This window comes from Lithobates pipiens, unplaced genomic scaffold (genome assembly GCF_037356315.1).
Source record: "Lithobates pipiens isolate NorthernLeopardFrog02 unplaced genomic scaffold, aLitPip1_a1.2 Scaffold_8, whole genome shotgun sequence".
Taxonomy (NCBI): domain Eukaryota; kingdom Metazoa; phylum Chordata; class Amphibia; order Anura; family Ranidae; genus Lithobates; species Lithobates pipiens.
Genome location: NW_027507903.1, coordinates 588,366,062 through 588,394,059, shown reverse-complemented (window position 1 = coordinate 588,394,059; position 27,998 = coordinate 588,366,062). Strand labels below are relative to the sequence as shown.

Here is a 27,998-nt window from a genome sequence, read left to right as displayed (position 1 = left end):
GGACTATAGGAATAGATTGTGCTCTTTACACTGTTGCCCTACTAGTAACTAAAGCAGGTCCCTATGGAAGGCAGGTGGGACTGCAGATGTAAGTGACATTATACACATTGTAATGTATGTACTTTGTTTTTTGTTTTCCAAAATAGACTCCTTCTAACCCTCCCATCGTAGAGGTTGAAGAAATGGAACCAGTTTCCCCACCATCGCCCCCACCATCACCCCCACCATTACCCCCACCGGCACCCCCGCAAGACCATTTTAAGCCCATAACGTCCGGCTACGAGAAGCACTTCATGCCGACCCTCGAGGAAGTGCTGGGTTTGTGCTAATAAGGAAACAAATGAAACCTATTCAACAATGATGCCAAAAACACAAGTGATGGAATCCCTCACAGAGGTGGAAGAAATGGAACCAGTTTCCCCTCCATCACCCTCACCAGTGCCCCCACCAGACCAGTGTGGGGTCATAGCATCAGACTGAAAGTAGCACTTCGTGCCAGCTCCTTAAAAAGTGATGGATTTGTGCTAATAATGTGGATTTGTGCTTTCCCCACCATCACCCTCAACGGCACCCCCGATCGGACCAATGTAAGCCCATAACCTCCAGCTACAAGAAGCACTTCATGCTGACCCCCGAGGAAGTGATGGGTTTGTAATGATTATAATGAAAAAATGAAACCTACTCCATACTGATGCCACAAACACAAGTGATGGAGTTCTCTCATCACAGAGGTGGAAGAAATGGAACCAGTTTCCCCACATCACCCTCTCCGGTACCCCTGCCAGACCAGCGTAAGCCTATAAAGTCTGGCTTCAAGAAGGACTTCATGCCGAACTCTGAGTGAGTGATGAGTTTGTGCCAATAATGAAAAAAGTGAAACCTACTCCGCAACAATGCCACAAGCACAACTGATGGAGTTCTCCTATCACAGAGGTGGAAGAAATGGAACCATTTTCCCCACCATGACCCTCTCCAGCGCCCCAGCCAGACCAGTGCAAGTCCATAACATCCGGCTATGAGAAGCACTTAATGCCAACCCCCGAGGAAGTGATGAGTTTTTGCTAATAATGAAAAAAATGAAACCTACTCCACAATGATGCCACAAACACAAGTGATGGAGTTCTCCCATCACAGAGGTGTAAGAAATAGAACAAGTTGCCTCACCATCACCCTCACCGGCACCCCAACCAGACCAGTGTAAGCCCATAACATCTGGCTCTGAGAAGCACTTCACGTCGACCCCCGAGGAAGTGATGGGTTTGTGATAATGAAAAAAATTAAACCTACTCCACAATAATGCCACAAACGCAAGTGATGGAGTTCTGCCATCACAGAGGTGGAAGAAATGGAGCCAGTTTCCCCACCATCACCCTCAACAGCACCCTCCCCAGACCAGTGCAAGCCTATAACCTCTGGCTATGAGAAGCACTTCATGCGGACCCCTGAGAAACTGACGGGTTTATGATAATAATAAAATATATTAAACCTACTCCACAATGATGCCACAAACACAAGGGATGGAGTTCTGTTTTCACAGAGGTGGAAGAAATGGAACAAGTTTCCCCACCATCACCCTCAACAGCGCCCCCACCAGACCAGTGTAAGTGCATAATGTGCCAACTCTTGAGGAAGTGATGGGTTTGTGTCATTAATGAAAAATTGAGTCCTACTCCACAATGGTGCCACAAACACAGCCGATGGAGTGAAGCTGGAGAGAAGAGTGAGGAGGACACATCAAATTATCAGATCTTTACGGTTTCAGCAGTTTACAGAGGTGTGAGGTTTCCTGCTTACTCTCGCTCTCACTGCCTCCATACTGTTTGTCTATTAGCAGGCATGCATGTCAGGACAGGGTTATTATGGCTGTCATACAGCTTCACGGTATACAAGTAAAATAGAGGGTGCTCAACCTGTCCAACAAGACTGTCTCCTGATTTATAATGCCTTGGATATGTGCTTTATGCACCAAACTCTAGAATCCTGTTTACCCGCTCAGTCATGGTTACCTCATTGCACAAATTTCTCAAAGCAGACAGTGACAAAAATGACAAGAATGACTGCTTATTGCTCCAGGCACAAAACGTTCAATAAAATATATTGCATTCAAAATGGACATAATGTAACTTAATGTATGTGGAATTGTGAAGGGGCCCTAAAATTCTTGTCAGGCATATCCCATATTGGGACACTCCAAAATCTGCAATTTGCACCAATGCCCTGTTGGTCCTAGACCTTTTCTTACCTGCGTTTTTGTAATGCCCTAAAGGCACATGTCGTTGTTGGATTTATAGTGTGAGTGGGCAATTCTGCGTCACAGGTCCATGGCGCGTGTGCCCGATCTTTTCCTTTGTGGGAATACAAATGAGCTTTTCTTTACAAAAAAGGTTCTATTTTTTTAAACTTTTTAAATTTTCTTATTTACATTTTCAAACTTTTTCTTAGGCAAAACAGCAACAGTGAATTATTTTTATGTACACATTGCTATCTGCCTTACTAAGCCAGTTTATGTATAGAGGAATGCAAGCGCTTCCACTCTTGGAGAGCGTAGCTTTGTATTGTGCACTGTGTAATTTTACTCACAATGTCGTTTTTTTTGTTGTTGTTGCAAATAAACAGTTTTTATAAGATCTTCAGATAACTCGTTAATCAGATATTTTGAAGTCTCTACCTAAGGTCCCCGTGCTACTGAATCAGCTGAAATTCAAGACGTGGAACTGGAAACAACACCCGGCTCGAAAAAGTTAATTTAACCAGTTAAGGACTGCCCTATAGTAGATTTACTGTATATATACAAGATTCTGCACTTCTGCCTAGTGGGCACATGTGCACACAGCCAGTGGGCCTCTTCTGCTGTAATGACTTACAGAAGAAGCCGATCTGCGGGCGCCGGGCACTGGATGTCCTCCGGAACCTGCCGGTCCTTGGACAGAAACACAGAATAGAGCTTTGCATATGTAAACACAGCAGATCTCCGTTTTGCCAGGGGGGAAGAGATGGATTTTGTGTCCCTGCAAAGCAGGGAATAAAATCCATCACTTCCCTAAGTAAAAGCAGCACACATAGCATAGTAAAACACAGGCTAGGCACACAGATAACCCTTTGATTGACCTGGACCAGTGGTTCTCAACTCTTGTGCTCAGGGCCCACTAACAGGCTAGATTTGAAATATTACCTTGGGGAGATGCAGACTAGAATACTGCAATCACTGAGCAGCAAATGATATCACCTGTGATTCATTTCAATTATCTTGCAAACCTGGCCTGTTAGTGGGTCTTAAAGGGGTTGTAAAGTTATTTTTTTTAAATAACAGACATGTTATACTTACCTCCACTGTGCAGATCGTTTTGCACAGAGTGGCCCCGAACCTGGTCTTCTGTGGTCCCTCAGTGGCTGATTCCTCTGTGGCTGTCTCAGCTTCCTCCCGCAAGTACTTCTCATGTTCATGCGAACTCCCTCACATGGTGAGAAGCACTTGCGTGCGCGCTCCCGTGATACAGCCGGCGGCTACAGCCACTTGCTGTATGACTCGGCCCCGCTCCCCGGCATGCTGCGTCATTCGATGTGATTGACAGCAGCTCAAGATGTCAATCACTGCGCTGCTTTCAATCCATCCACTCCAGCCAATCAGCAGCTAGGCTGAGTGGCGAAGAGGACGTCAGGGTGCGAGCGCGGGACTTGAAAAAGGTGAAAAAATATTTACCTTTACAACTCCTTTAAGGACAGGAGTTGAGAACCACTCCCCTAGATGTTTAACCCCTGTGATTAGTACAGCCACAGTGCATATTTTTAGCACTGGTCACTCTATTAGTGCCACTGGTTCCCACAAAGTGTCAAAGGTTACAGTTAGTCTGTCTGCCACAATATCGCAGTCCTGCTATAAGTGGCTGATCGCAACTTAAAATGTAATTTTTCTGCAAGCTAATCCCAATAGGAACATGTCTAAAGGGATGCAAGCCCAGCAGATTTCCTCATTAGTGCTCTGCAGCTGCACAGCAGACTGATAATTATGAAACCACTCCAATGAGATCCACCCAGCACAAAGGCACAGAAAAGCAAACAGGGATTTCTTCAGAATAACAAAAGATAGGAATCTGCAACAAAGGTTGGTATAATCCTTGCAATGTACATAGATCACCCAGAGGGGAAGGTTTTTTTCCTCAACAAAAGGGGGGTTACGCTTTGATTTTTGAGAAAAAGAAAATGGAAGCTGATTAGTTTGTATGCTGAGCTGCACCAGATTTTGCACTCTCCAGTCTTAGTAAATCAACCCCTATAGGTTAACATGGAGGGGCACAAAAATAATCATCAGACCCCTAAAAGCATTATTTTTTGAACTCACAAGGCCAAAAACAGACAGAATAATTGACTAAGTGAATAAATATTTCTTAAAAAAATATATATTGATATCGTTAATTACATTTTTCTTCTTCCTAACTATTGTATGTGCGTTATTATCTAATTAAAATAGGCAAAGAGTATCTGTCTCTCATAAACAGCTTATTGGGCAGAACAAATGTTCAACCAACATATCAGGAAGAAAAACATGACTGTGAACGAAACAACTTGCCCATAAAAAGCAATCATAATTTTCAGAAATTGACTGAAGAAATGGCAGTTGGATGCTAATTGCTTTGAGTAATGGGAATTTGTTTTGAAGCACGTTTTCATATGTTCATCCATGTGTTTCATGCTATAGTGACGGGCTTTATTAAGGGGGAGTTGAATGGAGCAATCTTCTGAAATATCAGGCGTTTTTAGTCCCATATTTATACAGCACCAACATTGAATGCAAGACTTGATAGTTCAAAGACCATTTACATCATTCCTTGCCCCAGAGGAGCTTACAATCAATTGTCTCTTCATGGCATAGTCGAAATACATCTATAAGCAATAACCTTATGACCATCCACCTAATATTGAGTAGGTCTTCCTTTTAACACTAAAACAGCCCTGACCCATTGAGGCACGGACTCCACTGGGCCTTTGAAGCTATGCTGTGATGTATCTGGCACCAGGCTGTCAGTAGCAGATCCTCTAAGTCCTGTAAATTGCAAGGTGTGGTCTCCGTGGATCAGACTTGTTTTTCCAGCACATGCCACAGATGCTCAGTTGGACTTGGATCTGGAGAATTTAGAGGCCAAGAAAACACCTCAAACTTGTTGTTGTGCTCCTAAAACCATTCTTGAATCATTTTTCAGTGCGGCAGGGCGCATTATCCTGCTGAAAGAGGCCACTGCCATCAGGGAATACCATTTTCATGAAGGGTTGTACTTGGTCAACAACAATGTTTAGGTAGGTGGTACTTTTCAAGTAACATCCACACGAACAGCGGGAGGCGAAGTCTCTCAGCAGAACATTGCTCAAAACATCACACTGCCTCTGCCGGCTTGCCTTCATCCCATACTGCATCCTGGTGCCATATTATCCCCAGGTAAGTGATGCATACACACCCAGCCATCCACATGATGTAAAAGAAAACATGATTAATCAGACCAGGCCACCTTCTTCCATTTCTGTGTGGTCCAGTTCTGATCCGTGCCCATTGTAGGCACTTTAGGCTGTGGACACGAGTCAACATGGGTACCCTTACTGGTCTGCTGCTATGCAGCACCATATGCAGCAAACTGAAATGCCCATTTCTTTCTGCTTTCAACACATCTACTTCATGGACAACATGCTTACTTGCTACGTAATATACTCCACCAACTTTCAGATGTCATTGTAATAAAACAATAAATGTTCTTCACTTAACCTGTCAGTGGTCATAAGGTTATGGCTGATCGGTGTATATACACTATATAGGGATGAATTGTTCTTAAAGTGAACCTGCCACTTCTCTGGAAAAAAAACAGCCAGCAGTAACCGTACTTGCCAACTGTCCCGGATTTTCCGGGACAGTCCCATATTTTGGTTCTCTGTCTTGATGGTGTTGTGCCTTGGGATCACAGCATAACCCTTATTTAAGTTACTGAACATGCATAGTAATTTAGAAAGGGGTAACTGAGGGGATTGTGGCTGAAAGTGGGGTGAACATCCAGATTTTCCGGGACAGTCCCATATTTTGGTTCTCTGTCTTAATGGTGTTGTGCCTTGGGATCACAGCATAACCCTTATTTAAGTTACTGAACATGCATAGTAATTTAGAATGGGGTAACTGAGGGGATTGTGGCTGAAAGTGGGGTGAACACCCAGAAAATGAGCGTGATCTGGACAGGATAGCCCAGAAGGTGGGCATGTCAAGTGTGGGCTGTAGGTAGGAGTAACAGTTTTCCATGGACTGGGACTAATATATTGGTAAGGGTGAGTGAACCATAACGGAAGAAGCAGATTACTTACCTCCCCAGTAGGCGACACATACATTTTTGTCTGTCTTCATGGGTGCCGCTGTCATCTGATACTAACAGGTGTGTCAGATAGGGTGTCCCCACTGAGCACCCAGGTTCCTCACACTGGCCACAACAGGGAACAATGGTTGTGTAGTGGCCAGGGAAAATGGGGACTATGATGCCAAGAGGAGTCCACAGGCAGAGTTAACAGTGTTTTGGCATCCAGGATCATAAATCTGGTAAGTATGTAAGCCTAGACCACAAAATGGCCACCTTCTTTGTGTATGGCTTGCAAACTGGATGCTACCAGTTGTGCCAAGGTAGCAAATCAGTGATCTGGTTTTTATATACCTTTGAAAGCAGCGGCGTTATGTGGCACAGTAAGCAGACATCTGCAACCAACACCACCTTCACCCACTCAACAAGGCTGCCTCTACCACCAATCTGTAGCAGCCTTGTATTCCTGAAAGCTCGTGTCACCTATTCCTAGTGAAAAAAAAATCATATATCAGCCAGAAAATGCCCACTTAGACTTCATATAGCACTTTTAATAATAATTTTGTAAAACAAACATTTAGATTTGAAAGTTTTGTTTTAATTCATACTGTAGACAAAGCCTTGCTCATTTAAAGAAGAACTCTGAAGATAATAAAACAACCCAGTTATCATTTCTGAAAAACGACAAGATTTATGTATTCAAAATTTTTTGGGGTTTGCTAGTGCGGTATTGAAAAATTGGCTTGTGGATGTCAGTGGTCACTTCACCCCAACATGTCAAACCTGAGCAAGAGCCAGTGTGGACGGGCTTAGGGCATGTGTTGATGACTTTGGTTTGAGATGCTTCTAAGATCATCATTGACAGGTGCATTTGACTTGCTTCAAGCAGGTTCTGCATTTCCATAGGATTGAACGGGAAGGCAAAACCCAGTTGAAGGAATCTACAAACAATACAATCTCATTGTACAATGTCCTTTAAACTGGTCATACTCCTACAAATCTGATTGTACAATATCCTTTAGAATTACTATAAGTATGTAATTTGATGGTCTACCTTAACAACTCCAATTTAGATCTACTCAAGTAGATCCTTGTACTACATAGTCTTTGATATACCTAAAGTAGATACACAGTTTGTAAGATGTATGGTCAGCTTTAGTTTACTAACATTTATGTAAGGTGAGGACCCACCTCAATAATCCTTTAGGTTTTTAAGTTAGCCATACACAGCTGGATTAACTCTCATTCAACCCTTGAGTGCTTGCAGGGCAAATTTGAGCTGATCTAGCAGGAGTTGGCCAAACTTCCAGCTGTCTATGATCAGCCTTCAGCCCCTTTCACACGGGTGGACTGATCAGGTCCGCCAGTCATTTTTTTCGGCAGACCTGATCAGACCATCCAATGCCCTCTATGGAGCAGCAGGAGTCAATGGACATGTGTCAGTCGACACCCAATCCGATCCTTTCCACTAAAAACAGACGTTCCCCACCCATTTGGTGGATCAGATGGCAGTCGGATGTAAACTAACAGACAGTCCATTTACATCCAACCACCCATAGAGGACAATGGGCCAGGTCCGTCCTGCATAGGCAGAGCTGACACAGACAAGCCACCCGCCTGCTCAGCAGACAGATTCCTAGAGGAGTACACCCCATGTGAAATGGGACTTATCCAGGCTAAACACACAGGCCTTTGCACTACAATAGTTGGTAGATCTACAGGAGACTGTACATCCATATTGTGGGTGGTCAGCGTAAAGTTGACCAAGATAGATATACTAAGACTAGGGCTGGGACAAGGGGTGGGCGGGGGGCTCCACTAGGAGCTTTGGGGGGGAGCATTTGTGCTGAAAGGGGGAATATGGGGGGGGGTTGCAGGGGGTAAGTATTATACTAGTTTGGGAGATTCGGTGGGGGGTGCTATGAGTGATGATTTTGGAGGATTTGTGTTAGGAGGGGGGATGGGGGTAAGAGAATTTGTGCTGGGGGGGAGGAGTTAGGGGGGAATTGGGCTGGGATGGGGTATTTGAAGTGGGGAGGAGAAGATTTGTGCTAGGAGGGGTGAGTTTTTTTGGGGTGGACACTGAACTCCCCTGACAGAACGGGGATCTGCTTTGTTTACTTTGGCAGATCCCCATTCTGTCTCTCTGTGGAGCGATCGCGGGTGGCCGTCTGGCATCGCGGCAACACACATCCATCAGCTTGGGCGCCACACCGCGTGAGCCTGCTGTATCTAATACATGAAGCGCCATAGCGCAATAGAGCCACCCTGCCGCAGTATATCTGCAGCGGCTGGTCAGGAAGTGGTTAAGCTGGGGGGGATTAGGGGATGGGGGGCAAAGATTTGTGCTGAGAGAGGGATTTTAGTGGGGGGGGGGGGGGGTTGTACTGGGAGGATGGGGAATTTATGTGCTCAGTGTTTTTGTGGGGGGATTTCTGCTGACACATAATGCTCATACATCTTGGGAGGGGAGCACAATTTGGTTAGCTTGCCCTATGCTCTAAATGACCTTGTCCTGGCACTGACCAAGACCTATGTTGTGCAAGGGTCTGCTCGACTGGATACAAATTGAATGGATTGTTTAGGTCTTTCCACATATTACATAGTTTTTGTAACTTTAAATAAAATTGTGCAAATTTAGTACAATCAGATTGTATTGTGTATTGTCACCCTAAGCCCGACTCAAACAAAAAGCTGTTCATAAGAGTTTTCCCAGCTTTGCTCCTGCATAAGCTGTGCTGTCAGTCAACATGATGAAGTAGAGGAGGGGGCAAAGACATGCTGGCAGCAAGGGAGTTGTGCTTGAGAAGTTATATAATTTGAATATTAAAGTGTATTTAAACCCAAGAACAAAAATATAATATATTGCATTCCTTAAATGAGGTTGCTGCATTCGTTTTCCTTTTCCAGGCATTTTTCCCCCCTTATTCTTCACCTGGTGATCCTCCCTGTAACACACTTCCTGTCTTAGGGTGACAGCACTCACTGTACCATTTCAATGGAGAAGCAGCGTTGACACCCTACGACAGCACTACAGAACACCTCTGTATCTGCTCAATTCCATAACAAAGGGGAAAGGTGTTCTGTAGTTCACAGAAGTGACTTAGACAGTCCTGATAACACTGCTTGAGATAATACTGCAGAATTCACACTCACTGGATTTCAGGCAGGACCAATCGGTATCGAACAGATATAACAAAACACTTTTGATGGTATATTTAAAGTGCAACTTTACTCTCTCAATCAACATTGACTACATGTAATCCTTAGGCTGCTAGCATTAGTAAATAGATATGAAAGTAAATCAGAGTTTAAGCTTTTTTTTTTTGTTTTACATTTCTACTATTAATTCCTGGTTTCCAGACCTAGGCACATACATCCCAGGCATCATCAGGAAGGGAGGAGGGATTTTCTCATTTAAGAATGTCCTCCTGCCTGCATGCCTCAACTAAGGGCAGATGGACTCCAGGAAGTATATGGTAGGTGAATCATCTGCCCTTAGTCAAGATGGCCATTGCCAGAAATGCTACGGGGTGTTTAGGGTGATTTGTTTAGCAAAATAAAGCACAGACACATGAATAGATGGGTGGCAGGTTTGCTTTAAATAATAAAACTGTGCTTGTGGTGCTCAGATGCAGTGTAGTGCCCCTTTACCAGAACATAAGGAGGCAAATAAGAGAAGTTTATTGTTAGGGTTTACAGACACTTTAACTTCTCTACCACGGCAACAATAAAATGTATATTGCTACATGATGGTATTTTGTGGATAACACACCATATAGCACGCTTCAATTAAACCAGAGTTCTTCTTTAAAAAAAAAAAAAAGTTAGACCAATGCTAGATTAAAAATTCTATAAAATGAGAGATCATTCTTCTATATAATGTATGTTACAGTTCCCTGACCTATATATACACACTATTTATCAGAGCTGGGTTTGCTCACAATTGTCATGGATCATGTTTAGGGTATTTCTGAACCTCTACGGCATCATTGTTCATCTCACATGACCACGCAACACTGGCATGACTTCTTTTTCGTCGGAGTGCTCTTATCCCGTGTCTCGGCCGTGTTGGTCCCGTGGTTGGCATCAGTCTCTTGAGATTTGTGTAATAGGGGCTGGCTTTCAGGGGCAGTGCTGGTTTCTCTGGTCCCAGGCTGGTTGGAGGCTGAGGGGCCTTGTGGAGGATTGGAAGAGCGTTGCTCATGTCCCGAGGGCGTTACCACTATGACTTGAGATATCTGAGCTTGGTTAACTTGATTCTGACCTTCAGATGACAGTGACTGGCTGGGAATTGTATCTGTACATGGCAGTGTTGTGCATACCTCCTGGTCACTAGGTGGCAGCACTGAGCTCTGAGTGTTTTCTAAAGGCATGGATGCTGAATCCTGAGTCTGGTCCTCAAAATGCAATATTGAGCCCTGATTTAAGCCATCTGGTGTCTCAGATTCTGTGCTAGATGCCACAGGCTGCTCTGCTTCCTCTTGGATGTCCAGTAAAACAGGATGTGCTCTTTCTGTCTCTAAAGACAATAGAAGCGCTTCATCTGCGGAGTGACCTTGTTCATGGCTAATCAACACTGAAAATTTGCCTTCCTCCAGACTCTGGCTATCATCTTCACTGTTGTGCATCTGTGACTCTGGGCCGAGCTGTTTCTTAGATATAGATGGCTTGTCGCCATCCTGGTTCTGTTGATCGGCTATTTGTTGGTCTCCAAGGTCTACCAGTTTTGTAATTTCATCCAGTAGTGATTCCCTGCCGTTCTCATTAGGTTTGAACAAATCGTTGTTCAAGTCTTCCATTGGTTGTGAGTCATCTGTTGTCTGACTAACACTTTCTAATTCCTTTGTAGGACTCGTTAAGTTTTGGTCTTCCTGCTCCAAAGTCTTCTCCAGGGAATCAAGCTTCTGGTTTGGAATATTTTGGACTTCATCACCAGCATCTTCATCCAGGCTGACTTCTTGAGGATTCCCGCCTGGATCCTGATGTTCTCCTTTCTGATCTTGAGGTTCCTGGCTGTGTCCTGAATTTTGGATTTCGTTTTCTTCTTTGGGAAAATTGTGGCTACCATGTGCATCTTTTTCAACAAAACCATCCACATTTTGGCTTGGATGTGTCTGTTTATCATCAGGTTCCTTTGAGTCTGAAAGTTCTACATCTGGGTTGTGTTCGGCTTTATGGTTTTCGGATACATTTTTAGATCGAGGAGCCGGGACAGGATGTCCATCTTTCTCTGTGCTAGAGGTGGGGTCTTGTTGGGATACAGTGGGCTTTTCTCCATGACTGTCACCCGGTTGGTTGGCTTCTTCTGTAATTGGATGTTCTTTGAGATTTTCATTTTGATCAACTTGTTTCAAGCTTCTTTCACCATTCACAAGTTCTTTGTGCACTGTAATATCCTGAAATGAAATTTAAGTACATTTTAGTCAAAAGCAAAAAACAGTTACAAGGCAGGTTTATGTGCCATGGCATTTTGTTAATATGGTACAACAGGCCACCCTGCTGTGTTAAAGCAGAACTTTACCCACAACAACTTGTTTCTTGGTGGAAGCTGCCATTTTGCTGAAGCCCAGAGCCCCAAAACAGCAGCCCATTGATATAACGGTTTCAAAAACAGTTACATTCCTTGAATGCTGGGATTGCTAACTGTCACATTTGCTTGTGTCCTCAACCAAACTGTCAAACCATCAAATGGCTGGTGTCATAACTGATCACATGTGCAGCACCATGGCAGATGCAGATAAAACAGAAGCAGTGTCCTTGGCTGTAAAAGATAAGAGGATTTATCTCTGCTTTAAGGCTGTCATCAGATTGGCCTCTACAAATTCAGCAGTGCCTAAAAATGGAGAGCAACTGAGCATGTGCAGAGCAGGGTGAGACAGTGTATTACTAGATTTGAACCACTTGCCTACCAGGCACAAACACCTCCTTCCTGCCCAGGCCATTTTTCAGCTTTCAGCGCTGTCGCACTTTGAATGACAGTTGCGCGGTTGTGCTACACTGTACCCAAACAATTTTGTTATCATTTTCTGCACAGAAATAGAGCTTTCCTTTGGTGGTTTTTAATCACTGCTGTATTTTTATTTTTTTTTACAAAAAAAAGACCAAAAATTTTGGAAAAAAAACGATTTTTACTTTTTTGTCAGTAAATTTTGTAACAGGTTGAACTGTTGGGCATTGATGAGGTGGCACTTATGAGCACTGATGAGGCGGCACTTATGAGCACTGATGAGGCGGCACTTATGGGCACTGATGAGGTGGCACTGATAAGGAGGCACTAATATGCTGCACTTATGGGCACTGATATGCGACACTGGTGGGCACGGATAGGTGGCATGGGTAGGCAGTACAGATGGGCACTGATGGGCATTGATGGGTGGCACTGATAGGAGACACTGACAGGCATTGATGGACAGCAGTGATGGGCATTGATGGGCAGCACTGATAGGCGCCACTGATTGCCAGCACTGACTGGTGGCACTTGTGGGCAGTGTGGGTACTGATTGCTGCCATTATTGGGCACTGTGTTTTAACACTTTTTTTCTATATTGTAATCAGGGTGCTGATGATCAGCGCCCTGATTACTTCCCTAGCTGTCCCCCTGTGAGGAGATGCCGCTGATCGGCTCTCCTGTCCTCACACTCAGTGTGAGACGAGGAGAGCCGATTACTGGCATCTCCGTGTTTACATGTGACCGGCCGTGTGTGAGAACACCGCCGATCACATGGTTAAAGAGCCGCGGACGCGGCTTTTTACACAGATCAGGGTCGCGCTGTATCCTAGCAACACGGCGCGGCCATGATCGCCACACTGTTCGCCACACTGTTCGCCCCCGCGGGCCGCCTTCATATCAAGAGCTGCACCGCTCCACCATCATTTGTCTGTGTGCAGGTGGCAAGCAGTTAAACAGTATAGACATTTATTTTTAATGCTATACATAGCTATGCCTGCGAAATTAGCCAGCCTGAAGTGATCTAGCAGGATTTCATTTTCTGACTCAAGAGCTACTTTAAAGTCATATAGCCATACCTCCCAACTTTTTGAGATGGGAAAGAGGGACACCTATTAGCAAATGTACACAGACATAGGACACACCCCCTATAACAACCCCCCCCCCCCTCATAGTGTCCCACCCACCTGCAATGTACCACGGACTGCTGCTGTAGGTAAAGCAATGTAATCCCGCCTGGCCCCCGCTGTGATTGTACACAGCGGGAGCCTGTCAGAAAATCCCAGCCAGTGATCCACAGCCGGGACCTGCTGATTGGCTGTGTACAATCATTGCCCAGAGCTCTGTGTGGGTAAACAATGCACAGCTCTGTACAATGGGAGCGATCTGTGAGTTTCTTATTCAGGGATGAGAAACAGAGATCTTTGGTAAAAATCAGCATGCATCGCGCATAGTTAGGCACACATTTAACCCCTCTAGGGTTAAAGCTAGGGTACTAGGGTACTAAGCTCTAGCTAGGGTACTTAGTACAGTGACAGTGCATCAGTATTATCATAATGTCATATACAGTGGTGTGAAAAAGTGTTTGCCCCCTTCCTCATTTCCTGTTCCTTTGCATGCTTGTCACACTTAAGTGTTTCGGAACATCAAACCAATTTAAACAATAGTCAAGGACAACACAAGTAAACACAAAATGCAATTTGTAAATGAAGGTGTTTATTATTAAAGGTGAAAAAAATCCAAACCATCATGGCCCTGTGTGAAAAAGTGATTGCCCCCCTTGTTAAAACATACTATAACTGTGGTTGTCCACACCTGAGTTCAATTTCTCTAGCCACACCCAGGCCTGATTATTGCCACACCTGTTCACAATCAAGGCATCACTTAAATAGGAGCTGCTTGACACAGTAAGGTCCACCAGAAGATCCTTAAAAGCTACACATCATGCCGAGACCCAAAGAAATTCAGGAACAATTGAGAAAGAAAGTAATTGAGATCTATCAGTCTGGAAAGGGTTATAAAGCCATTTCCAAAGCTTTGGGAATCCAGCGAACCACAGTGAGAGCCATTATCCACAAATGGCGAAGACATGGAACAGTGGTGAACCTTCCCAGGAGTGGCCGGCCGCCCAAAATTACCCCAAGAGCGCAGCGACGACTCATCCAAGAGGTCACAAAAGACCCCACAACAACATCCAAGGAACTGCAGGCCTCACTTGCCTCAGTTAAGGTCAGCGTTCATGCCTCCACCATCAGGAAAAGACTGGGCAAAAATGGCCTGCATGGCAGAGTTCCAAGGAGAAAACCACTGCTGAGCAAAAAGAACATCAAAGCTCGTCTCAATTTCTCCACAACACATCTTGATGATCCCCAAGACTTTTGGGACAACATTCTGTGGACCGATGAGACAAAAGTGGAACTCTTTGGAAGGTGTGTGTCCAAGTATATCTGGCGTAGAAGGAACACTGCATTTCATAAAAAGAACATTATACCAACAGTAAAATATGGTGGTGGTAGTGTGATGGTCTGGGGCTGTTTTGCTGCTTCAGGACCTGGAAGACTTGCCGTGATAAAAGGAACTATGAATTCTGCTGTCTACCAAGAGATCCTGAAGGAGAATGTCCGACCATCTGTTCGTGTACTCAAGCTGAAACGAACTTGGGTTCTGCAGCAGGACAATGATCCTAAACACACCAGCAAGTCCACCACCGAATGGCTGAAGAAAAACAAAATGAAGACTTTGGAGTGGCCTAGCCAAAGTCCTGACCTGAATCCTACTGAGATGTTGTTGTATGACCTTAAAAAGGCCGTTCATGCTCGAAAACCCTCTAATGTAACTGAATTAGGACAATTCTGCAAAGATGAGTGGGCCAAAATTCCTCCAGGACGCTGTAAAAGCCTCATTGCACGTTATCGCAAACGCTTGGTTGCAGTTGTTGCTGCTAAGGGTGGCCCAACCAGTTATTAGGTTTAGGGGCAATCACTTTTTCACACAGGGCCATGATGGTTTGGATTTTTTTTCACCTTTAATAATAAACACCTTCATTTACAAATTGCATTTTGTGTTTACTTGTGTTGTCCTTGACTATTGTTTAAATTGGTTTGATGTTCCGAAACACTTAAGTGTGACAAACATGCAAAGGAACAGGAAACGAGGAAGGGGGCAAACACTTTTTCACACCACTGTAATGTCACTGGTGATGTCAGTGGTTCCCCCCCAGCGTCAGTGTCAGATTACCCGCCGCACTGTCCCGTCCTGTCGCTGTTCCATTCTAAGTTGCTGATCGCCGCCATTAGTAGTATAAAATAGTAAATAAAATTTCCAGTATATTTATCATAGTTTGTAGGCGCTATAACTTCCATGCAAGCCAATAAATATACACTTATTGTGATTTTTTTTTTAAGCAATAGTATGTAGCAGAATACAATTTGGCCAACATTTAAGAAGAAATAATTTTTTTTTATTGGATAGGTTTTAAAGCAGAAAGTAAAAAATTGTTTTCTCTTCGTCTTCAAGTTTTCTTTTTTTTCATTTATATGGCAAAAAATAAATAAATAAAACAACCCAGAGGTGATCAAAAACCACCAAAAGAAAGCGCTATTTGTGTGAAAAAAAATTATATATATTTGGTTTGGGTAGAGAGTTGCATGACCGCATAATTACCAGTTAAAATAGCGCAGTGCCGAATAGCAAAAAATGCCCTGGTCATGAAGGAGGTAAAATCTTCTGGAGCTCAAGTAGTTAAAGAAGGATAAAACAAAACAAAATAAATGAATGAAACTCACAAGTGCTTGTGTTTTTTTTTATTTTTTTTTTTTTTTTTTAACACTAATATTCCTTTTATACTGGTTTTTGAAATTTACAAATGTAGCCATTTAGAAATTGGATGGCAGGTTTAGCACTGGGAAAAACTTTTTGAAAGACAAAAAGTGCATTTTATATACAACTATATAGATCAGACCAAAATGAGAGACAAATGAGGAGGAATGAGGGACAGAGGGACTTTGTTCCAAATCAGGGACAGTTGGGAGCTTTGCTTATGGTTACTGTACTGGTGTTTTCGGAACATCTTGTCCTGTGCAAGTCAGACATTCCCAGCTCCACTACACGTGTCTATCTGCAGGTTCTGTAATTATGTATGCCCCAAGAGCCTCCTGTGACTTGGCTGATTATATAATTATATAACAAAATAAATCTACATTAGGGTGGCAAGCAGTGGCAGTGCGTCCATAAGGGCACACGGGCACCGCCCCCTCTCTCCTGCCATCCCCCCTAGCACCAATAGATAGATTCATGCAATGCATGAATCTATCTATGGCCACCCCCTATTCAAGCGCCCGGTCCCTTTTCGCAGAATGCCTGATTTACAGTGGCGGGGGTGTTTTTGAAGAACCTGATTAGAGCAATAGGCGTAAAAAAAGTGAACTGTGAGCGCCATGCATGGCGCTCGCAGGTCACTCAACTGTGTTAGAAAAGCGAATGAATATTCGCTTTCCTAACACTAAACTACCTCTCCGCCAATCAGGTGCTCGGATCCGTTACTCTTCACCTGATTAGCTGAAACGACAGCTGCTGTGATTGGACGCCAGGCGTCCAATCATAGCAGAGGACGGGAAGAGAGGACGGGAGAAGACATCGAGGAGCTGTCCCACCGAGACAGGTGCAGACGGCGGGCACACTGGCAGAATGTGATATGGCACAGTGGCTGCGTTTGATGGGGCACAGTGGCGGCAATTGATTGGCACAGAGGGGAAGCAATTGATGGGCACAGAGAGGCGGCAATTGATGGGGGGGGTTCAGTATTTTTCCGTTTGTTTGCGCCCCCCCCAAAAATTTTGAGCACCGGCCGCCACTGGTGCCAAGAGTGATGTAACAGGACTTGTATATGCTCCTTGTGCCCTACTTCATGTAGATGGACTGCGTGCCTTGCCGGCAATGTGCATAAGAAAAATTGTAAGTGGGATTATAGATTTAAAGCTGAACTCCAGGAATTTAAGCTACTTTGAAAAAAACTACAAACATACTTTGAGTTAGCTCCAACAAGGTGCATGCCACCTCCTGAACTTATCACTAATACATACAGTATATCAGACAGGTCTATGAAGCTCCCAGAACACAGCTAGTACTACAGTTCACAGAGCTCTAAACCTTCTTGTCTCAGCTCCTTCAAAAAGAGATCCAGCCTGTAAAAAAAAAAAGAAAATGTAAGTCAGAAGCTACAAATACTGTGGCTGCTGACTTTTAAAATGACACTTAACTGTCCAGGGATACCGCAATCTTGGCACCCCAAGCCAATCCATCCATCAGCTTCGGGGTGCAGGCGCCAGCATCTTCAATAAGGGAAACCGGAAGTGAAGCTCTGTTTCCTACTGCGCATGTGCGAGTCGCGCTGCACTTTCTGAATGGTCCCGCTGTCTTCTGTACCAGAAATTTTGTAGATCGCCGCACAATGATTGTGTCGATCTTACCTGGAAGTGGGAGCGGGTATCTGGTTTTGACAGGTGCCAAATGTGACAGCGGAGGGGGGGGGGGGGGGGGGGGAGTACCAAACAAGCGGAGCTTCCCCTTTTGGGTGGAGCTCCGCTTTCAACAGCAGAGTTGATGCTTCTCATATTACAGAAGCCTTTGTATTATGTGAACTCATTCACAAAATACAAAGGCTTCAAGCGGTTGTAAACCACTGGACGTTTTTTTCTTTGTTCCTTAACTGCAAGTAGAGATGGACGAACTTCTTTCGCGAACCGCAAACGCGGCCAAAAGTTTGCGAACTGCAAAGATCGCGGCGGGCCCCATTGACTTCAATGACAATTCAGGGCTCAGGAGCGCATGAAGGCAATTGAGGAGAGGAAAGGTCAGGGTAGGCTATGAAGAGGGTGCAGGAGATGATCACCAGCACCGTGATAGAGAGCACTGACACCAGCACCAAGATAGAGAGCACTGACACCAGCACCCGAGATAGAGAGCACTGACACCTGCACCCGAGATAGAGAGCACTGACACCTGCACCCGAGATAGAGAGCACTGACACCTGCACCCGAGATAGAGAGCACTGACACCTGCACCGTGATAGAGAGCACTGACACCAGCACTGTGATAGAGAGCACTGACACCAGCAACGTGATATAGAGCACTGACCTCCAGCACCGAGATAGAGAGCACTGACACCAGCACCGTCATAGAGAGCACTGAGCGGAGGGTGCAGAAGAGTAAGGCTGAGTGAGCCACTCAACCAAGTCTGGTGCGTCCTTTGCTGTAATCGCATGCACCTTCTGCAATTTGTCACTTTGGCTCAAGCCTGTTGCTCCTGCCCTACCCCTACCACCCCAGCGGAAGGGCCTGTCTCTTCCACTGCCTGTCATTTTTTAAATGACCCTATGATAAAAGTCTCTAGAGAAGTGCAGTATGTATGTGGAAGAAGGTATATAACACCCCGCTTCAATCTGTCATTTTTGGGGGCCACTGGTCTATCACACCAGTTATAATACTTTTTTTTTTGCGTTTGTCACTCTTTGTAGTATCGCTGCAGAACCACTTAGCAGTCACAACGCTGCACAGTGGAAATGCACTATACTATGCTTTCTATATGTGCAAGTATTTTATATGTGTATTACACACCTATATACTGCACACCAAATAGTACACCTATACCAGTCCTTAAAAGGACCTTTGTGGCCCTAGTAGCTAGTGATTTGCAGACTGTCCCTCAGTCCCTACACTGATAAAAGACAGCTGCAGAATCAGGCAGCTGTCAGCAGCAATGCACCAGCACCCTATATACTGTACACCTATACCAGTCCTTAAAAGGACCTTTGTGGACCTAATAGTAATAGCTAGTGATTAAACTGACTGTCCCTGTTCCACACAGCGTCCTGTCCCTACACTGACAAAAGACAGCTGAAATTACCAGCACAGCAGTGAACCGAACCCTATATACTGTACTACACCTATACCAGTCCTTAAAAGGACTTTTGTGGACCTAATAGCTAGTGATTTGTGTCACTACAGTCTCTCCCTGCTCCACACAGCGTCCTGTCCCTACACTGACATAAGACAGAATGTAAAATGGCTGCCAGATCAGGTTTATTTATAAGGTAGGGGGAATGTCCAATTGTCCATGTGCTGAAATGTCTCAATTGGCTGTCCTGTACCCCATGATGGATGTGTCATCATGGGTCAAAGTTCTTTCACACTGTAAACGCATATGTCCGCCAGGCAAACAGCGCCAAAAGTCTGCCCATTTTGGCGAATTGGGAGCACGCAAAATTCGCCGCAAACCGACCGCTGGGCGAACCGCAAGGCCATCCCTACCTGCAAGGTAATGTCATAATGTGCTAGTATGCATCTTATACTATCACATTATGTGAAACATGCCTGAAAATGAAGCATTCCAGTGATATAATGAAACTCAAACCAAAGTGTATATGTCAAAAAGGATGCAGCGCTAAATTGGTTCATAAACAAATATTGAATAAATATAAAATCTAATATCAAAATACCAAAGTGAAAAGAAAAAAGTGAAAAAATTGCTGCAGACAGGGGGGGGCTCTCCGTACTCAGATATGGAAGGATTGTAAAAAAAATTTAAATAAAAAAATGAAATTATATATATATATATATATATATATATATATATATATATATATATATATATATATATATATATATATATATATATATATATATATATATATATATATATATATATATATATATATATATATATATATCACACAAACACACCTTGAGAGTAACTTGATTTGAGAGCGTTTTGCAAGACAAGCTACATTTTTTTAAATAAATTTTGACTTGATATACAAGCGATGTCTTGATATACAAGTATTTTCATGTCACAACTGAGTATAAAAGAGAAGAGAGGTGCCTCCAAGTGTAGCAATATGGTTACATTTAATGAAGGTACAACATTTAGCAACATATTGCTACACGTAGAGGTGCCTCTCTTCTCTTTTATACTCTGTAGCTGGATTTTGCTTCTAATCCCATTATGGAGGCTTCCATTTGTGGATGGATGTTTTATGGTTACCCAACCAGGTTACACTGACTATAATCCTTTTAAATGGACTATAAACTGAAGGATTTATGAATAAATGGTTGTGGAACGAATCATTTTAATTTCCATTATTTCTTATGGGGAAATTTGCTTTGATATCCAGTTCCCGACCGGCGCACAACGATGTACGACGGCAGAATGGCACGGGCAGGCAAACTGCAGGCACGTCCTGTTAAAATTACCACCCTGCCATCACGTGCGCGCCGCGGGTGACGCACGCATGTGCCAGTCGGGACTCCCGTGAGTACGGTCGCAGGTCCCGCGGACTCGATCGCCACGGGGATACCCACGATCGTTCCACGGGGAGGGAGAACGGGGAGATGCAGTTGTAAACAGCATCTCCCCGTTCTGCCTAGCAACAAGTGACACTGATCTCTGCTCCCTGTGATTGGAGCAGAGATCAGTGTTCACTAACACACAGCCTAGCCCCTCACAGTTAGTAACACGCCCCTAGGACACACTTAACCCCTACACTGCCACCCCTTGGTTAACCCCTTCACTGCCAGTGTCATTTACACAGGAATCAGTGCATTTGTATAGCACTGATTGCTGTATAAATGACAATGGTCCCAAAAATGTGTCAAAAATGGCCGATGTGTCCGCCATAATGTCGCAGTCACAATAAAAATCGCTGATCGCCATCATTACTAGTAAAAAAAAAAATATTAATAAAAATAAAAATGCCATAAAACTATCCCCTATTTTGTAAACGGTATAAATTGTGTGCAAACCAATCAATAATCGCTTATTGTGACTTTTTTTTTTACCAAAAATATGTAAAAGAATACATATCAGCCTAAACTGAGGGATAAAAATGTTTTTTTTATATATTTTTGGGGGATATTTATTATAGCAAAAAGTAAAAAATAATGTTTTTTTCAAAATTGTCGCTCTTTTTTTGTTCATAGCGCAAAAAATAAAAACTGCAGGGGTGATCAAATACCACCAAAAGAAAGCTCTATTTGTGGGAAAAAAGGACATCAATTTTGTTTGGGAGCCATGTCGCACGACCGCACAATTGTCAGTTAAAGCGACGCAGTGCCGAATCGCAAAAAGTGGTCTGGTCTTAAGCCAGCAAAATGGTCCGGTCTGAAAGTGGATATACAAGTGCTTTGAATTACAAGCAGGCTTTTAGAATGAATTATGCTACATTACATAGATGTGTATGCCTCTCCAAGCGTATGACTTTCTTTACTTCGCTGCTATGGGCTCTAGCCCCAGATATTTTGTAGCCCTAGCAATGCCCCTGCCTATAGGCAAGCCTTATTATGGGCTTACCTATAGGTAAAACTTAGTTTACTTCTACTTTCAGTAAAACAGCATGAGAGGAGAGGCTCAGGCAGAACTGCTGTGTGTGCTTCTCTCCTCTTAGAGCCTGAGTGTCTCCTCCAGGAGCTCTATAAACCTGTCAGATGTAAATAATAGAGCTAAGCCCAGGAGGTGATATGCAAAATTTAGTAAAAAACACCTGTTGTAATTCCCCGAGGTGCTGAGCGGACCTTGCACTGGCTTGAAGTGTTCTTCTAGCACCCACGCAAGCATATAGGTAAAAAGAAAGCCGGCAGTTCAATTTTCCGCAATTAATTTGTTTATTAATCTGGGTATAGTACAAAATACAGGGCTTATGCGTTTTGGCATGTTGCCTTAAAATCGTACCTTGTTTGACTTAAAGTGACACTAAAGGTTCGGGTTTAAAAAAATAAAAATAAATAAATAATAACAAACATATCATACTTACTTCCACTGTGCAGCTCACAGAGTGGCCCCGAACCTCCTCTTCTGGGGTCCCTCGGCGGCTCTCCCAGCTCCTCCCCACATCAGCTACCCCCTGGGAGAAGCACTCTCGAAGCGGGCTGCCTTGCGGGTGTGCTCCCAAGTTCAGCATTCGGTGTCCATAGACGCTGAATACAGGACTCGGCCCCGCCCCCCGCATCATTGGATTTGATTGACAGAAGCGGGAGCCAATGGCTGTGATGCTATCAATCTATCCAATCAACAGCCGAGAACCCCAGACAGAGAGACAGCACATTCCGTGGGACAAGTTTGAGGGGTCGGGTAAGTATAATGGGGGGGGCTGGGGGGCCGGTCACTGACAGGTGTTTTTTCACCTTAACCACTACAATACAGGGCACTTTCACCTCCTTCCTTCCCAGCCCAATTTTCAGCTTTCATCGCTCTAGCGCTTTCAATGACAATTGCGCGGTCATGCTACACTGTACCCAAATGAAATTGTTATCATTTTGTTCGCACAAATAGAGCTTTATTTAGGTGTTATTTATTCACGACTCCGTTTTTTTTTTTTTTGCGATATAAGCGCAAAAAAGCGGAAATTTGGAAAAAAAAACAATATTTTCTCTTTTCTATTTGAAAAGAAATCCAATAAAATCAAATTTTGTCATAAATTTAAGCCAAAATTTATTCTGCTACATGTTTTTGGTAAAAAAAATTCCATTAAGTGTATAATAATTGGTTTGTGTGATCAGGGACATATGTACGCAAATGATCATGTACATATGTGTGCAGGTGATCACGTACATATGTGTGCAGATAATCATTGGGACATGTGATTTTAGTGGGACATATGTGGGGGACATGTTTTTATTATTAGGGACATGTGTTTTTATTATTTGGGGACATGTATGGGGACTGTGTTTGTACTGTGTGGTGTGTTGTGTGTTGACACTAGACTGATGATCAGTGAGTAAAAAGCTGTAAAAAGCAGCTCATACTCACTGATCATCAGCCGGCTGCAGCGTTCTGCTCTCCTCTCCTCAGCGATGACTTCCGTGTGAGGAGAGGAGAGCCGATTGCCTAGCAACCGGCTGTTTGTTTACATCACATGACGGCCGTGATTGGACACGGCCGTCATGTGATCAGGAGGGCCAATCACAGAGCCCTCCTGCCGATCTGAGATGTGCCGTGTCCGGGTGACACGAGCGCATCGGGATCGCACCGCTGCGCGGGCACGCGCGCGTGCGATCCCGCTACTTCTGAAGGACGTTCCTGAACGTCCTATCAGGAGTAGACGGCTCCCACCTGGCCGTATATATGCATTGGCCGGGTGGGAAGTGGTTAATGCATAGGATGCATTAAGGTGACAAAACACGAACGTTTACAACCCATTTAATTCATTGGATGCTTGCACATTTTACAAAGTGTCTGAACTCCTAGAATTCAGCTTAAAGGGTATACATAGCTCCCAACTGTCCCCATTTGGAACAAGATCCCTCTGTCCCTCTTTCCTCCTCATTTGTCCCTCATTTTGGTCTCATCTGTATAGTGGTATATGAAATAAAAATTTTATTTTTAAGGTGCTAAACCTTTCATCTGATTTATAAATTGCTGCATTTGTACATTTCAAAAGTCACTGTAAAAAGGAATAATAGTGGCAAGGGGGGTGTGCCCTATGCCTACATACTTTTGCTAATTGGTGTCCCTCATTCCCATCTCAAAAAATTGGGAATATGAAATGATAAAACACCACACCTAATTGGACATTCACTCTTTGGAACAATTATACTTTGTTGCCTCAACAAAAAAAAAAAAAAGTAAAAGAAGCATCTTGCAAAAGAAGAAGACTCCTGATACTTTGATTCCATCCACCAGTTAATATATGAATACAGAACACAACAGCAGATGCCAAAGTGTGCAGTGGGGACCAGACATTCACCACACACACACACACATATACACACACACACACTGACAAGTGTTGGATGCAGAATACTCTGCCAGATCACTAAGCCCTCAAAGAAAGCAAAGTTATGACATGCTGTCAGCTGGACAGGTAAGTCTTAAAATGGAACTAAACCCTCCTATCTTTTACAGCCAATGAAGCTGCTAGTGTTACCTCTGTTTGGGCTGCAAGTTGCCATGATGGCGTATCCACTTGAAGACCTGGCCTTTTCTGGCACTATTTACAGGTTTAAATCAGTATTTTTTTGCTAGAAAATTACTTGTAACCCTCAAACATCACATATATATATATATATATATATATATATATATATATATATATATATATATATATATATATATATATATATATATATATATATATATATATATATATATATATATATATATATATATATATTTTTTTTTTTTTTTTTTTTTTAAGAGACCCTAGGGAACAAAATGGAACTTGTTGCAATTTTTATGTCACGCGTTATTTGCAAAGAAATACATTTTAATTAATTAAAAAACAAAACACAATGTATACCCCAATGTTTTTGTAAAATACAAAAGATGACGTTACCCCGATTAAATAGACACCCAACATGTCATGCTTTAAAATTGCACATGCTTGTGGAATGGTTACAAGTTACGGTACTTTACATTTTTTTATAGGTTACCCGTTTAGAGTTACAAAGAAGGTCTAGCGCTTGAATTATTGCTCTCGCTCTAACCGTTTCAGTCATACATCACACGTGTGGTGCAAACACAGTTTACATATGCATGTACGACTTATGTATGCACTCGCGAGCACGGAGTGATGGGGATTTAATTTTTTTATTTTTACACTGTCTCAATTTTTTTTATACATTCTTTGTAATAGGAATAAAAGTAAACATCCCTTGTTCCTCCCTTGTTCCCATCCCTTGATCTAGTCTCTCACTGCTTCTGTGACCAGTCTGCCACACCGCTGAATAATTTCTCAGGTGCCTGCAAAAACGATTAGTCAAAAAAACAGCGTTGAGTGGCTTCGGAGAGCGATCCAGTGGCTAATGACCCGCTCAGACCACTTTCATGAGAAAACTAGCCACTGGCTGAAAAAAAAATGGGGTTATGGCTAACAGCTTCAAGTGATTAGCTTGTTCCTTCGCAAATGTTTGTTCAGAAGGTCCGAATTGGTTGTAGAAAGTTGTGTACACACTATACAAAAAATCGTACGAAAGTTCCTCTGATGAAAAAATGTTTGTCTGTCTTAATGCCCTGTACACACAGTCGGAAATTCAGATGGAAAATGTCTGATCGGATTATATTGTCCGAAAATCCGCTCCTGTGTGGGCTCCATATGACGGAAAAAAATTGAGAGCAGGATCTAAAATTTTCTGGCAAAAAAATCTGATCGGACTTTTTCCGATTGTTTGTAGAGAATTCCGATCGGACAAAGTGCCATGAATGCTCAGATCAAATTACGAGACCAAAGCTATTGGCTACTAGCCTCTACGTAGTCCCATTGTATGCAACAAACGTCAGCACGTTCCAAACAACTTTGTCCAACCGTGTTTATGCAAGTTTTGGACAAAATCCGTCAGAAACAATCAGACGGATTTTGTTGTCGGAATGTCCAACCGTGTGTACAGGGCATAAGAGTTCAATGTTGGGGTTTTTTTCATGCACTTTATAACTTCAGGAAAAAAAGCTTTATATTACTGGTTTAGTTCTTCCGAATAGAAAGTGAGATGTTACCTGGACTTTCGCTACTTTCGAAGGCCTCAGTTGTGGATTTTCCAGATACACCAGTTCTGATTGAAGACTAGAATGAAAATAGGGGCAAAATAAGTATTTAAAAAAAAATCACCAAATTAAATTATTAATAAACATTACTTCAAACCCTTGTGCCTGAAATCGTGGTCCTCAGACCCTAATTTGCATGGGTCATTGCAGCAACACTTTACAGGCAGCACAGTGCAAAGGAGATATAGATGCACCTCCTATTAGAGCAGGCTTTAGATAGCTGATATGACCGCTTGCTGTAATGCCCAGATTAGAGGAGAGTGCTTAGTGTCAAAGTAATGTGGGGGAGGGAGTACACAAGCGATCAGCGTATGAGGGGATGAGGGGTGTGGGAGTGCACGTGATCCTTGTAAGAGGGGAAAGAGGATGCACAGGTTATCAGAGTGGGGGCATGGGTGATCCGCATAAGAGGGGTACAAAAGGGAGTTCACAAGTGATCATTGTAATTGTGGGCAGGGAGGGTTCAAAGGTCACCTGTGTAAGCATAGGGCAGGAGAGGTACAGAGGTGATCAATGTAAGAGGAGTGCAAGGAGGAAAGGAGAGGTGCAGATGTGATCAATGTAAGAGGAGTACAGATGTGATCAATGTAAGAGGAGTGCAGGGAGGAAAGGAGAGGTGCAGGTGTGATCAATGTAAGAGGAGTGCAGGGGGGAAAGGAGAGGTACAGAGATGATCAATGTAAGAGGAGGGCAGATGTGATCAATGTAAGAGGAGAGGCATGGAGGAGGCAGGTACAGAGGTGATCAATGTAAGAGGAGTGCAGGGAGGAAAGGAGAGGTACAGAGGTGATCAATGTAAGAGGAGTGCAGGGAGGAAAGGAGAGGTACAGAGGTGATCAATGTAAGAGGAGTACAGGGAGGAAAGGAGAGGTACAGAGGTGATCAATGTAAGAGGAGTGCAGGGAGGAAAGGAGAGGTGCATAGGTGATCAATGTAAGAGGAGTGCAGGGAGGAAAGGAGAGGTGCAGATGCGATCAATGTAAGAGAAGTGCAGGGAGGAAAGGAGAGGTGCAGATGCGATCAATGTAAGAGAAGTGCAGGGTGGAAAGGAGAGGTGCAGATGCGATCAATGTAAGAGGAGTGCAGGGAGGAAAGGAGAGGTGCAGAGGTGATCAATGTAAGAGGAGTGCAGGAAGGAAAGGAGAAGTGCAGATGTGATCAATGTAAGGAGTGCAGGGAGGAAAGGAGAGGTACAGAGGTGATCAATGTAAGGAGTGCAGGGAGGAAAGGAGAGGTACAGAGGTGATCAATGTAAGAGGAGTGCAGGGAGGAAAGGAGAGGTGCAGATGCGATCAATGTAAGAGGAGTGCAGGGAGGAAAGGAGAGGTGCAGATGCGATCAATGTAAGAGGAGTGCAGGGAGGAAAGGAGAGGTGTAGATGCGATCAATGTAAGAGGAGTGCAGGGAGGAAAGGAGAGGTGCAGAGGTGATCAATGTAAGAGGAGTGCTGGGAGGAAAGGAGAGGTGCAGAGGTGATCAATGTAAGAGGAGTGCAGGGAGGAAAGGAGAGGTGCAGATGCGATCAATGTAAGAGGAGTGCAGGGTGGAAAGGAGAGGTGCAGATGCGATCAATGTAAGAGGAGTGCAGGGAGGAAGGAGAGGTGCAAAGGTGATCAATGTAAGAGGAGTGCAGGAAGGAAAGGAGAAGTGCAGATGTGATCAATGTAAGGAGTGCAGGGAGGAAAGGAGAGGTACAGAGGTGATCAATGTAAGGCCGCGTACACACGGGCGGATTGTCTGCCCAACTTAGTCCGCTGAACCGTGTTTCAGCGGACAATCCGCTCGTGTGTGGGCTTCAGCTGACTTTTTCAGCGGACAGTCCGACGGACTTTGTCTTTCGGAATTTCCGTAATTTTGTCCGCTGAAACTTGGTTTTGTCCGTCCAAACTTGGTTTCAGCGGACAGTCCGCTCGTGTGTAGGCAAGTTGGACGGACTAAGTATGGCGCATGCTCAGAAAGGGTTTACACGGCCGAAGGTTGCATTGCAGTGTATTGGACGTTTTTCTAGTCCCGTCGTACATGCTGTACACGTCATCGCGCACGTTTTCAGCGGACTGTCTGTTCATCGTGTGTGGTCAAGTCCGTTCATTCAAAAGTTGAACGGACTGTCTGTCGGATTGTCTGACGAACTTAGTTGGGCAGACAATCCACCCGTGTGTACTCGCCCTCAGAGGAGTGCAGGGAGGAAAGGAGA

At 43.8% G+C, this 27,998-nt stretch overlaps 2 protein-coding genes across 3 annotated transcripts in view; one reads left to right on the top strand and one right to left on the bottom strand.

Annotated features, from left to right (window-relative positions):
- The window catches only part of IL27RA (interleukin 27 receptor subunit alpha), a 91,976-nt gene extending 89,349 nt beyond the window's left edge, over nucleotides 1-2,627 (top strand). Inside the window, exon 14 of the mRNA XM_077470440.1 lies at nucleotides 147-2,627. Within this exon, the coding sequence (XP_077326566.1) occupies nucleotides 147-329 (183 nt within the window). The 3' untranslated portion in view covers nucleotides 330-2,627. The remainder of the gene's footprint in view (nucleotides 1-146) is intronic.
- A 4,226-nt stretch (nucleotides 2,628-6,853) lies between these two features.
- PALM3 (paralemmin 3) overlaps nucleotides 6,854-27,998 on the bottom strand; it is a 99,331-nt gene continuing 78,186 nt past the window's right edge. For both annotated transcript variants that reach the window (XM_077470438.1, XM_077470439.1), the window contains exons 5-6: nucleotides 25,757-25,823; nucleotides 6,854-11,722 (exon numbers count right to left, since the gene is read on the bottom strand). In XM_077470438.1, coding sequence (XP_077326564.1) covers nucleotides 10,325-11,722; nucleotides 25,757-25,823 — 1,465 coding nt within the window. In that variant the 3' untranslated portion in view covers nucleotides 6,854-10,324. The remainder of the gene's footprint in view (nucleotides 11,723-25,756; nucleotides 25,824-27,998) is intronic.